Source organism: Rhinatrema bivittatum, chromosome 6 (genome assembly GCF_901001135.1).
Source record: "Rhinatrema bivittatum chromosome 6, aRhiBiv1.1, whole genome shotgun sequence".
NCBI classification, from domain to species: Eukaryota; Metazoa; Chordata; class Amphibia; order Gymnophiona; family Rhinatrematidae; genus Rhinatrema; species Rhinatrema bivittatum.
This window is the reverse complement of record NC_042620.1, coordinates 286,216,675-286,230,759: the sequence shown is the minus strand read 5'-3', so window position 1 is coordinate 286,230,759 and position 14,085 is coordinate 286,216,675. Positions and strand designations below refer to the sequence as shown.

Sequence of the window (14,085 nt, the reverse complement as noted above, 5' to 3'; positions counted from 1 at the left end):
TACCTAATAAATCTGCTAGAACTGAGAGCAGTACGAAATCCTCTTCGAACCTTTGCTAGTCATCTCTCAGGCAAAAGAGTCATGGTGCACACGGACAATCAAGTGGCAATGTACTACATAAACAAGGAAGAAGGGTCCAGTTCCTGGATCCTCTGCAGGGAGGCGGTACTCATTCTGCATTGGGCATCCTGCTACTTCATCACTCTTCAGGCCACCTACCTACCGGAGTACAAAACATGCAAGCAGACAGGCTAAGCCAGGTGTTCCACCCTCACGATTGGTCGCTCAATCAGCGGATGGCCAGCGATGTCTTCACCCAGTGGGGAACACCAATGCTGGATCTCTTCGCCACAGAACAGAACCAGAAAGTACCAAATTTCTGTTCAGTATTCCCCAGTGAGCTGAGGACAGCGCAAGATGCCTTCCTGGTCCCTTGATCGAAGAGACTTCTATATGTGTATCCTCCAATTCTGCTACTCTCATGTACCATTCAGAAGTGTATGCAAGACCTTGCCAAGCTGATCCTCATTGCACCGGCTTAGCCCAGACAACCTTGGTACACTTACCTAGTTGGCCTGTCAATCCAGCTGCCCAGTCCATTGGGTCAACAGAAGGACCTGCTATCACAAGAGGGAGGAACCCTCCTGCATCCCATGCAAGACTCCCTGCACCTCACTGCCTGAAGATTGAGCGGGCATTACTGAGAGAGCAGGGCATATCTCTCTCTGCACAAGATATCCTCGTCATCTCGAAAAGGTTTCAACGAGGCGTAACTACTCCATCAAGTGGAAAAGATATTTGGCCTGGTGCCCGAATCACAACCTAGACCCATTTGCCTGCCTGCCAGAAAACCTACTCGACTACTTGCATACACTTTAGCAAGCCGGGTTAGCGACAGCCTTGGTGTGAGAGTCCACTTAGTGCATAGTGACCTATCACAGGCCCCACCAGGATCATCCCATCTCAATACACCCATTGATCGCTAGATTTATTAGGGGCCTGTGGCATCTACAACCCCTGACATTAAAACCCGCTGGTGGCATGGGATCCTCAACCTTGCTCTGGAACAACTCATTCCTTCTCCATTTGAACCAATGGATTCCTCACATATGAAGTACCTAACTTGGAAGGTTGTCTTCCTGGTGGCTATCACCTCTGCGAGACGGGTCAGTGAACTTCAAGTGTTGGTGCACTACCCGCCATACTTACAATTCTTTCTCCATAAGGTCTCCTTGAGAACTCACCTGTCCTTTTTACCAAAGGTGATCTCTGCCTTCCATATGAATCAATCCATTGACTTGCCTATCTTCTTCCTGGATCCTCATCAGAATGAAAGGGAATGAATTCTATACATACTGGACTGTAAAAGAGCCCTAGCAGTTTATAAACAGTGGACACATGCGGACAACAGGGCATCACAGCTGTTTGTGACCTTCAACCCTGCCGCCCCTGGGCTTCCAGCGGCTAAATGGACGATCTCTAGCTGGATTTCTCAGTGTATACAGTTCTGCTATTCGAAGCGGAAGGCCACTTTACCAAGAAAGCCGAAAGCTCATCAGCTGAGAGCAGTCAACACCTCTGTGGCACATTTACAACAGGTACCGCTCCTGGGCATTTTCAAAGTCGCCACCTGATCGTCATTGCACACATTCATGTCCCACTATTGCCTAGATCAGGCAGCATCCACAGTTGCTACTCCAGGCAGAGCAGTCCTGCAACACTTCACGCAATGAGGAATCCATGCCCGGCTGTCCATGGTAAGATGGGTTGCGCAAGTCAAATTCTACAGGGGGTGGCGATATCCGCCTTGCGCACCCCAGGTGCTGGGGACTCCCATGACAGCATGGCTAATTCAGCCCTGCTATTGACGGGAAAAAGCAAGTTTGCTTACCATAAAAAGTGTTTCCGTAGATAGCAGGATGAATTAGCCATGTGTGTCCCCCCCCCCCCCCCACCTCCCTGGACAGCCTCACGAGCGCCCATTAACAACCTTTTCTTTCTTCTGCTAGGACTCAGACTGAGGGAGAGGGCGCTTGATCGTGTGGGAAGACCAGCGCAGACGTACAGAGCCAAGCTCTGTAACAGCTTTGAAAGCTCCACCTCTCGCCATCCGGAGGATGTTCCCATGTCAGCATGGCTAATTCATCCTGCTATCTATGGAAACACAGTTTACGGTAAGCAAACTTGCTTATCCGTGCCCAGTGTCAGAGAGATAAGAGAGAATACAGTGCTTCAGTGTGTCAAAAGCAGTACTGATCAGTAAGATCAATAGGTAAGAAGTACCAGAATCGAAATCCCTATGTATGGTATCTGTGCTAGAGAGTAATAGGGTTTCTCTATTATTGAACTTTCTGAAACCAAATTGATATTGGACACAATTGAATGGTTGTCAATAAACTGTGAAAGTTGTCTGAACAGCAGTTCAATTTTTTGATCAAAAAGGTAGGAATGAAATTGGACAGAAGTTATGGAAATCTGTGGGATCAGCAGTGGATTTTTTTAGGGAGGGGGCGCACAGATGTCCAATAAGACTGGTGAGAGAAAACCAGAGGATAAGGATGAATTGATGATTTTGGAGACTGGTTCTATAAATTCATGTGAAATACTTTTGAGAAGGCCAGTGAAGCAAGAGTTTAGGGGAGTGTTTAATGAATTTAATGTTGATATCTGCAAAATCTCAGGATGTGGGAGAAAGTGACGTCATCCATCCAGTATGGCTGCTTGAAGTTTATGCTCCCCATGGTGCAGCATTAAAAGTGGCTTTTCTAATTGATTCGGCACTCTGAGCCTTTTTTTTTTTTTTTTTGTGATATTGTCCCTTGTATGATGGATCTTGAACAAAAGCTGGATGATCATTCAGAAGATGTGATGCGGCAATCCAAACACATTCAACAGTTAAAGTAGTTGTTGAAGGAACTTGCAGATAAAATGAAAGATTTAGAGAATCGTTCCCACAGGAACAACATTAGGATCAGAGGTGTTAAAGAGGCAGAAGGTTCTACTGATTACAGTTTGCTTGTTGCAGTTATTTTGAATTTTGAATCCTCTGATCCAGATGTAATAGAAGTTAAGATTGATTGGGCTCACAGATCCCTGAGGAAAGCACTTGACAATAGAGCTAGGGATATCATAGCCTGCCTCAAGATTTTCCAGTAAAAGACAAAATAATGCAAAAAGCAAGAAATATGGGAGTGATTTCATGGCATGGAATGAAGCTACAAATTTTTAATGATATTTCTGCCATTACTTTGCAACGAAGACAGCACATAAAGTATATTACAGACTCTCTGCACGCTGGTAACATCACATACAAGTAGTTATATCCTTTTGGCATCTCTCTTACCATAAGTGGTCAATCATTTACTGCCCGCACACCGGAGGCTGCGGAGGGCCTTTTACTCCAGAAGGATATCGATATTAAAGAGGCTATTGTGGATCAACGCCCAGGCCCTTGTAAGGATGCGACCCGATGGCGGCATATTGGCAAAGGGGGGCAAGCGCCTACAGAAAAATTCTAGTGGGGATATCCCTCATCACGCTGTTGGAACCTGACTTATGTCACCTCCATGTTTCTGGTTCTAGTACTGCTTTGCATAATCCCTGTCACAGTATTTGATATGCTCTTTTTTCCTTTTTATATGATATCTGTATAATTATTGTATTATTATAGCCAACATTTAAGCATGTGAAATATATGCCATTGCTGGAGGCATCATTCCTCTTGCTTTGTGTGATGCTTTTGCTATCACACATCTTTTTGCTTACTGAGCGGGGTTTCTCTGGGTTGAGGGGGTAGGGGGAGGGCTAAGTGGGCTTTGAGTGTCCCAGATTCGACTTACTTCGAAAGGTGGGTTGGCCTGCATTGTTTATGGTCTTTTTTGTAAAATATCATTGATATTACAATTGTTTTTTTAAATGTGAAAGGTCTTAATATTCCTCGTAAAAGGCAATTATTATTTGAGGAGGCCAGGTATAGACAAGCTTCTGGGTTTTTTTTTTCTTCAAGAGTCTCATTTTTATTAAAAAAGATGACTGTTTACTGAAAAATAAATTTTTTCCAAATATCTTCTTAGCCTCCAATGATTTGCAAAAGGGGGTGGGGGGTGTAGGTATCATGTTTTCTAAAGATTTAAAAATTGAAGTCTTGGATAGTAGGAAAGATAGGGAGGGGAGATGCATAGCACTACTGGTTAAGATAGATTCTATTCTAGTAACATTAATAAATGTTTGACCTCGATGGTGCCCAAGGGACATTTTTCATGAGACTTGAACAGGATTTGAGCGATTTTATTCAGGATCTCGTATTGGTGGGAGGGGATTTTAATCTCTCATCCAACCCTAATATTGATAATTCACCTATACATAAGGATGGTCTAAAAATGCAGAGAACTAGATTGAAGTTCTTTCAAGAATCATGGGGCCTCCAAGATATTTGGCTGGTATCGAATCCCGCCAGGATAGACATGTTGCTTGGAGATAAATTCTGGGTTCAAGGGTGCATTTTGAGTGGCATAGGTTCGATTTCAAGGTCTACTGCAGACCAATAAAGGACAAAACTTCTGGAGGCTAAAAGACTCATTGCTGACTGATAAGAAACTTTGTCAGGAAATACGAGTTGATATTAAAGAGTATTTTCGGTTTAATAATTTAGGTGATGTATCCAGACCCTTTGGGATTGCTTTAAACTGTGCTACGCAGTAAGCTTATTTTTGAAGCTGTGGCAGTAAGAAAGAGTGTCATAAAAGAAAAATTGGATTTATTACTTTCTATTAAATGTTTGGAACAGCATCCTACACAGTTTGGGGGTACAAAAACATTGAGGGAACTGGATGCACAATGGAATAGGCTACAAACAATTATGTGCAGTGACATTCAACATAGACTAGATGGGTCCCGACGTTTGTTTTTTTTGTTTGTTTGTTTTTTTGCAGAAGGTAATAAACCTAGCAAGTTGCAGGCCTGGCAGTTGAAAAGACAAGTTTCTTGCAGCCAAATATTGAAGATCAAAGATAGACAAGGGGCTGTTGTCCATGATGATAATTTGATACAAGATAGATTTGCTTGCTCTGCAAGGAGCTATACACCTGCGAGAATTCTATATTGGAGTCAGATATTGATGCTTAGCTAGCTGGGGTCCATTTACCGGTCATGTCAAGGGAAGTCTCTCAAAGATTAGATGGAGAAATTTCCTAGGTGGAAATATTTGGGGCTATATCATCTCTTAAACTCAATAAGGCTCCCAGTTTGGATGGCTATATGGGATTTTTTTTAATAAAACATTTAGGGATTTGTTGAGCCCTCCACTTCAGCATCTCTTTAATCAGTTATTGACTAATCCAGTTTTGCCTTCTTCTATGGCATTAGCGGGTGTTACGGTTCTGCCCAAGCCCGATAAGGATAATAACGTTTGTGGTTCCTATAGGCCAATTTCATTATTGAATTTAGATTTAAAGATTTTGGCAAAGATTTAGGCTGGGAGAATGAATAATGCCTTGCTGGACTTAGTCCATGTAAATCAACCTGGTTTCAAACCGGGTAGACAAGCGGCCTCCCTCTCCTTATATTAAGGAGCTAATTACATTGTAAATTGTTTATTATTCTTGTTATGTTTCTTAAGCTATTTTCCATTCTGCCCTTGGTTAACGCCTCCTCCCAGTTCTCCTTCCCTGTTGATATGTATTTTCAAACCTTTTGTTAAAATGTGAACCGGTATGATGTCCCCACTAATACCGGTATATAAAAGTTCCTAAATAAATAAATAAATTGTGAACTTGATTTGGCATGCGAGAGAAGGAAACATACCATTAGTTCTCTTGGCTATTGATGCGGAAAAGGCATTTGACAGTGTACACTGGGCCTTTGTGTTCAAAGTTTTACGGAAGATTGGGATGGGTCATAATTTTTTGACCTGGTTACAAGCTATGTATTCTTCCCCAAAAACATGTATAAAGGTCAATGGATCTTACTCCATTGACCTTTATACATGAAGAGTGGGTGGCTCGTGGGAATGACGGCTACTACCTGGAGATAATACCGTTATTCAATAATCACACACACGGTTAATGCGACAACAACATTGCTCTAAGCTTCAACGGCAAGAGGAAATGTGGAAAAAAGGATTTGCATTCACAAAAAAGCGGGGAGTAGCTTGCTTGTAACGGCGGTTACTACCCCAAACCAAATAAGCCTGATACTCTCTCTGCTTCAATGGCAGGGGAGAAAGACCAATACTTCACGCATATCCAGCATAGCTCTCTGCTTCAACGGCAGGGGAATGAAGAAAAGTGGATCTAAATACAGACAACCAACAAGGACTGTGAATAACATAGGCTGGGTAAACAAGCATGGGTGTAGGTTGCTTATTGCAGCGGTTACTACCCCTGACTAATTAAGCTAGATATTTCACTTAGATGCAGTTCCAACACTGTTCTCTACATTTAATGGTGGGGTTGGAAGGGAAATAGAACCAAAAGGTTAATAAGAGCCAAGAGTAACAGATAAGTATGAGGAAAAAAAAAAGTACGAACCTTACTGGGCAGACTGGATGGGCCGTTTGGTCGTCTTCTGCCGTCATTTCTATATATGTTACTCAGATATTTTTGAGTTAGGTCAGGGTACCAGGCAGGGGTGCCCATTGTCACCTTTATTATTTGCCTTAGTGATGGAACCATTGGCAGGGATGATTAGGCAGAAATGGGGGGGGGGGGGGGGCATTAAAGGTATCCCAGTGGGTCATGCTCAATTCAAGATATCTTTATTTGCGGATGATATCTTGTTTACTATCGCAACCACATCTGTCTCTGTCTGTATTAATTCAGGAATTACATAGATTTAGTAAGGTATCTGGTTTTAAGGTTAATATGAGTAAGGCTGAACTATTGAATGTCTCTCTCGATATCCAATTGGATTCACTTAAAAAGAATTTTTCTTTTAAATGGGCGACCTGAGGTATCTGCTGTTTAGGTATTCAGTTGGGGTGGATTGGAAGCAACTATTTGCTATGAACTACTCCCTTCTAATAGAAAGGACCTCTAAAGACCTGGATATTTGGTTTCCCTATAATTTCTCCTGGTTAGGTTGTATAGCTGTTATCAAAAATGACCGTCCTACCCAGGTGGCTTTATTTTTTTCAGTCTCTACCTATGGAAGTCCCCTCCATGCTTTTCTGCTCTCGCTTCATAAGAAAGTTTTTCATTTTATTTGGAAGAGACGACCACCCTGGGTAACTAAGAGAGTGCTTTTTCTTCCCAACCTTAAGGGTTGGCTGGCTGTCCCTGATTTTACAAAATATTATGTTGCAACCCTTTTGCGAGCTATTTAAGAGTGGTCCACCTGGTCTGCACATAAGCAGTGGGTTTATATAGAGCAGGCTACTGTGCCACAAAGTTCACCTTATTATAGAATTTGGGGATTGCCAGAATTGGGGAGGCATTATAATAATACCGCAATGGCAGTGTTGGAGGAAATACTTGACAGGTCATCAATATTATTCCCCATTGCTACCTTTTGGCTTTCTATAAAGAGGTTTTATTATTTTTCTGATTCTATAATTTCATTTTCCCATTGGATCCAGAAGGGGATATGGTGCTGCGGACAGTTATTTAATGATACTAAGCTGTTGTCCTTTGCTGATTTAAAACTACATTTTAATCTCATGGATTCTGAATATTATCGCTATATACAGCTGACACACTGTTTCACGATCCCACTTATTAAGGCTCATGTTGCTTGAGCCTTGTCTGATTTTGAAGAGTTATGCTTTCAACAATGTGCTAGCAAGGGGCTAATTTCAAAATTGTTATTTCCCAAACATTCCTACATTCAAACATGTGCTTGGTTGGAAATCTGACTGGGGGAGTCATTAGTCCATTGAGCAATGGGAAAAGTGTGTTATAGCCATAGCCAAGAGTTCAGTATCTGCTGCTGTTATAGAAACTAATTATAAAATTTTGTGGTACTTCACCTGTCGAAGATTGCATAAATTCTTCCCTAACTATCCTGACAAGTGCTGGAGATTTTGTGGGCTAGAGTTGTTTTATCGTATCTGGTGGAGTTGCCCCAAATTGCTTCCTTTCTGGAAATGGCTTGCATCAACATTATGTGCATTGACCTCTTTGAACATTATATTTGGTTCTAAAATTTGTTCTTTCACAATACTCAACCAGTTGGACTTATTTTTAAAAGAGCATAACACTGGGGAACACAATTTTCGTTGTTAGATCTGACACTTGTTTTTGATTAACTTTTGACATCTGAATCCAAAAATGACCCCAGTTTTTCTCTATCATGTCAACTTTTTAAGGTACAGGATACCATCCCTTTGTCCCAAAAATCATACAAAATGTACATACAAAGAAAAGAGAAAAATTACCTGAATATACTGTTTTAGTTATTTTAGTCATACAAAGGCTGTATATTTATATTGTTACTGTAAATCAAATTGTGTACAAGTAGTAAAGTTCTGCTACCAAACATACATATTAAGGTAAAAATTTATGCTTATAGCTTTTCCGGCAATGTTTAATCTGTGGACAATCTCGCCTGATATTCCAACAATAGTCAGCCATCATATGTACATCCCATCTACCCTGATACCGTGCCTCCTTGACCTTCAAATCTTGGTGGAATTGTTCACCTTGCTCATCACTGACTGCACCAAGGTTTTTCGGGAAGTCAGCAAGATGGCTATGCAGAAAATGCACCTTGATGCTCATGTTGCAACGAAGCATTTTGAAGCTCTCCAGGAGTTTCTGGACAATTGCGGTGTAATTCTGTGCTCGTGTATTTCCAAGAAAGTCCTTGACAAGGTTTTTGAATGTCAACCAAGCTTTCTTTTGGAGTTCTGACATTATCCTGATGAAATGTTCATCTTTAATGAGCTGCCGAATCTGTGGACCGTCAAACACACCGGCCTTTATCTTTTCAAACATCAGGCTAGGAAATGCCAAAATGAGATACTTGAAACAGTCTCCTTCAGTTAGCAAAGCTTTTTTGATAAATCCAGGCCTAAGATAGGCTTTAGAGAAAAAACTTGATGTGATAGAAGAAAACTAACTGCAGTTTTGAAATCAGCATGTCTATTTAAGTCTAAATCAGCTGAAAAATCGAACTCAACAGGAATTATGTTAAAAATTGTTCCCCAGTGTAATCAATCATGTACTGTGTGCGGCACAGCAGGAGGTGGCTGCTTATTGGAAACAGGAGGCTGTGCCCTTTTCTACTTCGTTTCTTCAATAGCTTTGGAATCTTCACAATCTATCTTTGGGAAATCTTTGGACTTATTATTGGAGAAAGGTGAAATAGTGGGATATATTCTTTACAGCTTGTGTGTGTCTGAGATAATAAGCAAGCCAGAGGTAGTTAATTCTAGAGTCTGTCTTTCCCACCCACTCAACCCTTGATTTTTAGGCAGGAGACACTTTCTCATTAAAAACAATCAGGTACTTTTCTAAATCATATTATTGCACCAGCCCTTATTGAAAGTTTAATCATCCCCTTGAAGGACACTAACTGATTAATTAGTAAATTCACCTATAAATTTAAAGTGCTCTAATTCCAACTCCCTCAGTATCCTAAACTTAAATAGTAACGCAACAAAATTAAGATGAAGACAGCAGTCCAGCAGTAAGAGGGGGGGGCTTTCCAGTCTTTTGCACTGAGTGTCACATGTATGATTTTTTACCCGCCAGTGAGAGATTGTATGTGTGCACTCGATGCAAAGAGCTCCTGGCTCTCAGGGAACGATTCCAATCTCTGGAGGCTAGAGTGGCAGACGTGGAGGAGCTGAGGCAGACAGAGAAGTACATTAATGAGACTTTCAGGAATATAGTAGCCAAGTCCCAAATCCAGTCTGGCAGCCCCAGTGCTGCCTTGGATCAGAAAGGTCTCCCAGTTGGAGAACATCACCCTGGTGTAGCAGGAAAGTGATCCCATAGCAAGGACCTGCTCTCTAGGTGATGTATTGTCCTCTCGCACTCGGGACAAGTCTCCCAGGGTTACTGCCCAGGAGGGAAAGGTTAGGCTGGCCATCATAGTTGGTGATTCAATTATTAGAAATGTAGATAGCGGGGTGGCTGGTGGACATGAGGATCGCCTGGTAACTTGCTTGCCTGGTGAGAAGGTGGTAGACCTCACGCATCACTTAGATAGGATTATAGACAGTGCTGGGGAGGAGCCAGCTGTCGTGGTACATGTGGGCACCAACGACATAGGAAAATGTGGGAGAGAGGTTCTGGAAGCCAAATTTAGGATTTTAGGTAGAAAGCTGAAATCAGAACCTCCAGGGTGGCATTCTCTGAAATGCTTCTTGTTCCACATACAGATCCCCAGAGGCAGGCAGAGCTCCAGAGTTTCAATGCGTGGATGAGACGATGGAGCAGGGAAGAGGGATTCAGTTTTGTAAGGAACTGGGGAAACCTTTGGGGAAGGGGAGACTTTTCTGAAAGGATGGGCTCCACCTTAACCAGAGTGGAATCAAGCTCCTGGCACTAATTTTTAAAAAGGAGATAGAGCAGCTTTTAAACTAGAACAAGGGGGAAAGCTGACAGTCACTCAGCAGTGCATGTTTTGAAGGAATGTATCCCTGAAGGATCCTAATGAAACAGGAGAGTTAAGGCATCCCAGCAGAGAGGTTCCAATAAAAGCAAATGTAGTCCATGTGCCTATATGTAAAAATCACCTGAGCTAAAGATTTCCAAATTATCCCTATCAACTGAATAGCAGGTTGTTAATACAAACAAAAAACACACTTTGAACTGTCTGTATGTCAATGCCAGAAGTCTAAGAAGTAAGATGGGAGAGTCAGAGTGTATAGCAGTAAATGATGAGATTGGAAGGAGGATAACCAATGGGACAGTGCTATATCAGGGTACCGCAATGATAGGGAGGATCAAATTGGTGGGTGTTTGGCACTTTATGTCCAGGAGGGTATAGAGTCCAACAGGATAAAGATCATGCAAAAGACTAAATGCTCAGTAGAATCTATATGGGTAGAAATCCCATGTGTGTTGGGTAAGAGAATAGTGATAGAAGTATACTACTGTCCACCTGGATAAAATGGTCAGACAGATGATTAAATACTAGGAGAAATCAGCTAACCAATTTGGCAGTGCAATAATAATGGGAGATTTCAATTACCCCAATATTGACTGGGTAAATGTAGCAGGTCATGCTAGAGACACTAGAGACGACTGCTTCATGGAGCAGTTGTTTCAGGAACCAATGAGATAGGGAGCTATTTTAGATTTAATTCTTAGTGGAACGCAGGATTTGGTGAGAGAGGTAACGGTGGTGGGGCCACTTGGCAATAGTGATCATAACATGATCACATTTAAACTAATAACTGGAAGGGGGACAATAAGTAAATCTACAGCTCTAACACTAAATTTTCTAAAGGGAAACATTTTGATAATATGAGGAAAATAGAAAATAACTGAAAAGTGGAGCTCCAAAGGTTAAAAGTGTTCAACAGGCATGGATGTTGTTTAAGAATATAATCCTAGACGCGCGGTCCAGATGAATTCCACACATTAGCAAAGGTGTAAAAATGACAAAACAATTACTGGCATGGTTAAAAGGTGAGGTGAAAGAGGCTATTTTAGCCAAAAAAAAAAATCCTTCATAAATTGGAAGAAGGATCCATCTGAAGAAAGTAGGAAAAAGCATAAGCAAGTTAAGTGTAAAACATTGATAAGACAAGTGAAGAGGGAATTTGAAATGAAGTTGTCTGTAGAGGCAAAAACTCATAATAAAAACTTTTTAAAATATATCCGAAGCAAGAAACCTGTAAAGGAGTTGGCTGGACTATTAGATGAGGGGTTGAAGTTGCTCTTAGGGAAGATGAGGCCATTGCAGAAAGACTAAATGAATTCTTTGCTTCTGTGTTTACTAATGAGGATGTTGGGGAGATACCAGTTCCAGAGATGGTTTTCAAGGGTGATAAGTCAGATGAACTGAACCAAATCACTGTGAACTTGGAAGATGTAATAGGCCAGGTTGACAAACTAAAGAGTAGCAAATCACCTGGACCGGATGGTATGCATCCTAGAGTTCTGAAGGAATTAAAAAATGAAATTTCAGATATATTAGTTAAAATTTGTAACCTATCATTAAAATCAACCATTTTACCTGGCCAGTGTAACCCCATTATTTAAAAAGGGCTCCAGGGGTGATCTGGGAAACTATAGACCAGTGAGCATGACTTCAGTGCCGGGAAAAATAGTGGAAACTATTCTAAAGATCAAAATCACAGAGCAGTTATCTCAAGAATTTAGAACTGGCAGTGATTTCTAAGGGCATTCTGGCAAATTCAGCTTTTAAAAAAAACCTTCTCTTTTGCCTTCATCATCCCTACTCTCCAAGTATAATTCCTGATAAAATTGTTTGAATACTTCATTTATGACTTTATTAATCCTATTATGTTTTGTATTACAGTCCTTCAGCCGTCTGAACTAATCTGGCCAAACCTTTTCCGGCTTTATTCCCATACTTAAATAACCTATGTTTCCTATATAATAAAATATTCAGTGACAATTTGATGTAATAGAGAATTCAACTTGGTTTGATTTTCAAAGAAGTATTCCTTATTTTCAGTCGTCATTTTGTCACATCTAACTTGGCCTCCCTTAACCTATAACTTAACAAAATAATAGTCTGATTCAACCTCTTTTCTTTGTTGGAGTAACCTAGTGGTTAGAGCAGCGGGCTACGACCCAGGGAAACCAGGGTTCAAATCAGGCTGTTGCTCCTTGTGACCTTGGCAAGTCACTTTACCCTCCGTTGCCTCAGGTACAAAATTAGATTGTGAGCCCTGTGGGGATAGGGAGATACCTAATAGTACCTGAATGTAATCCGCTTTGATGTACAACTTGAAGTGCTGAAATGCGGAATATAAAAATCTAAATATAATTTCCCCACATTTTTGGCTATTTCCCAAAATAATTTGGGGTTATCCATGTGTCTCTCAAAAGATACATACTCTTCTCATTTAGCACCTTTTATATTTTAGATTAGAAGCTAATTCCACTGGCATTCTCCATAAGTTGTTTTGTTCCAGCCATCCAACCTTAAGATTCATACTCGCAGGTTCAAGATTAGATGTAGTCAAGAGTCCAATAACCATTGCTTGTATCCTTGAAAAAATTTGTTCTGAAACTAAAATGTATTCTAACCTATTCCATGATACATGAGACCTTGAAATATGTATGAACTCTTTCACCAGGGTGAAAAATTCTCCAGGCATCCAAAAGTGAGACACACCCACATAAAAAGTTGTCCTCTGTTACATGCCAGACCTAATTACTCCTGCTGAAGATGATCTGTCTTCCACAGGGTTCACTGCACAGTGTGTGTCTCCTTCCACTAGAAATAACAAGATTCAAACTCCCAATTTTTCCACAAGGGACAAAAGAAATGCATGGTCATAATCATTTTGCCCATTAAGGAGTTTATTCTAAAAGGAACACGCGCACATCCATGTGCACACTGTCCCCTAACACCTATCTAGCTACCCCAATGTTTTTTAAATTTTCTATTTACTGCTCCTCCGGAATAGAAGCAAGTTACCCCAGGACAGCATACAACGATGCTTTCACGGCCTGCCCGCCCCCTTGGAGAGGCCCAGCACTTGTGCATGTAGCGTGGTTTATGCGCATGACTGGGCCCGTTTTAAAATGCCTCGGCGCGCACAAGGCCTGGCCACACACAAAAACCCCGTATTTTATGCATGTAGGCCTTTGAAAATTTGGGCAAAACTGAACACAGGACCACAGATTCCCCATAAATTTCACCAATAGCTATAACATACCTACCCTTCATATCCTTAATAATTTTCTTCTCTACAGAAACTGATTTGTGTGCAAGAATTGCAACTCCACCTTGTCTTGGAGTTGATGCAAAATAACACTTACCTACCCATTCTCTGCATAAGTTGGGTTCTTTGTCACAGAGTTGGATTTCTTGTAATAAAAAATACTTGCCTTATGTCTTTTCAAGGATGCTGGAATCTGTGTACGTTTATTAGGAGGTCCTATACCAGAAACATTCCAAGTAATTATTTTATTAACCTGCATCTAGAAATCCCATAAT

General features: G+C 41.1%; 1 protein-coding gene across 10 annotated transcripts in view; it reads left to right on the top strand.

Moving 5' to 3' along the window:
* Positions 1 to 14,085, top strand: part of LOC115094350 (zinc finger protein 436-like) — a 100,868-nt gene that overhangs the window by 32,297 nt on the left and 54,486 nt on the right. For 9 of the 10 annotated variants that reach the window (XR_003857536.1, XR_003857534.1, XR_003857537.1 and 6 more), the window contains exon 6: positions 2,010 to 2,174. The exons of the other annotated variant lie outside the window; for it this stretch is intronic. Coding sequence is in view for 3 of the 9 variants with exons in the window: in XM_029607318.1 (XP_029463178.1) it covers positions 2,010 to 2,174 (165 nt within the window). In the remaining 6 variants the exon portion in view is untranslated. The remainder of the gene's footprint in view (positions 1 to 2,009; positions 2,175 to 14,085) is intronic. 10 annotated transcript variants of the gene reach the window in all.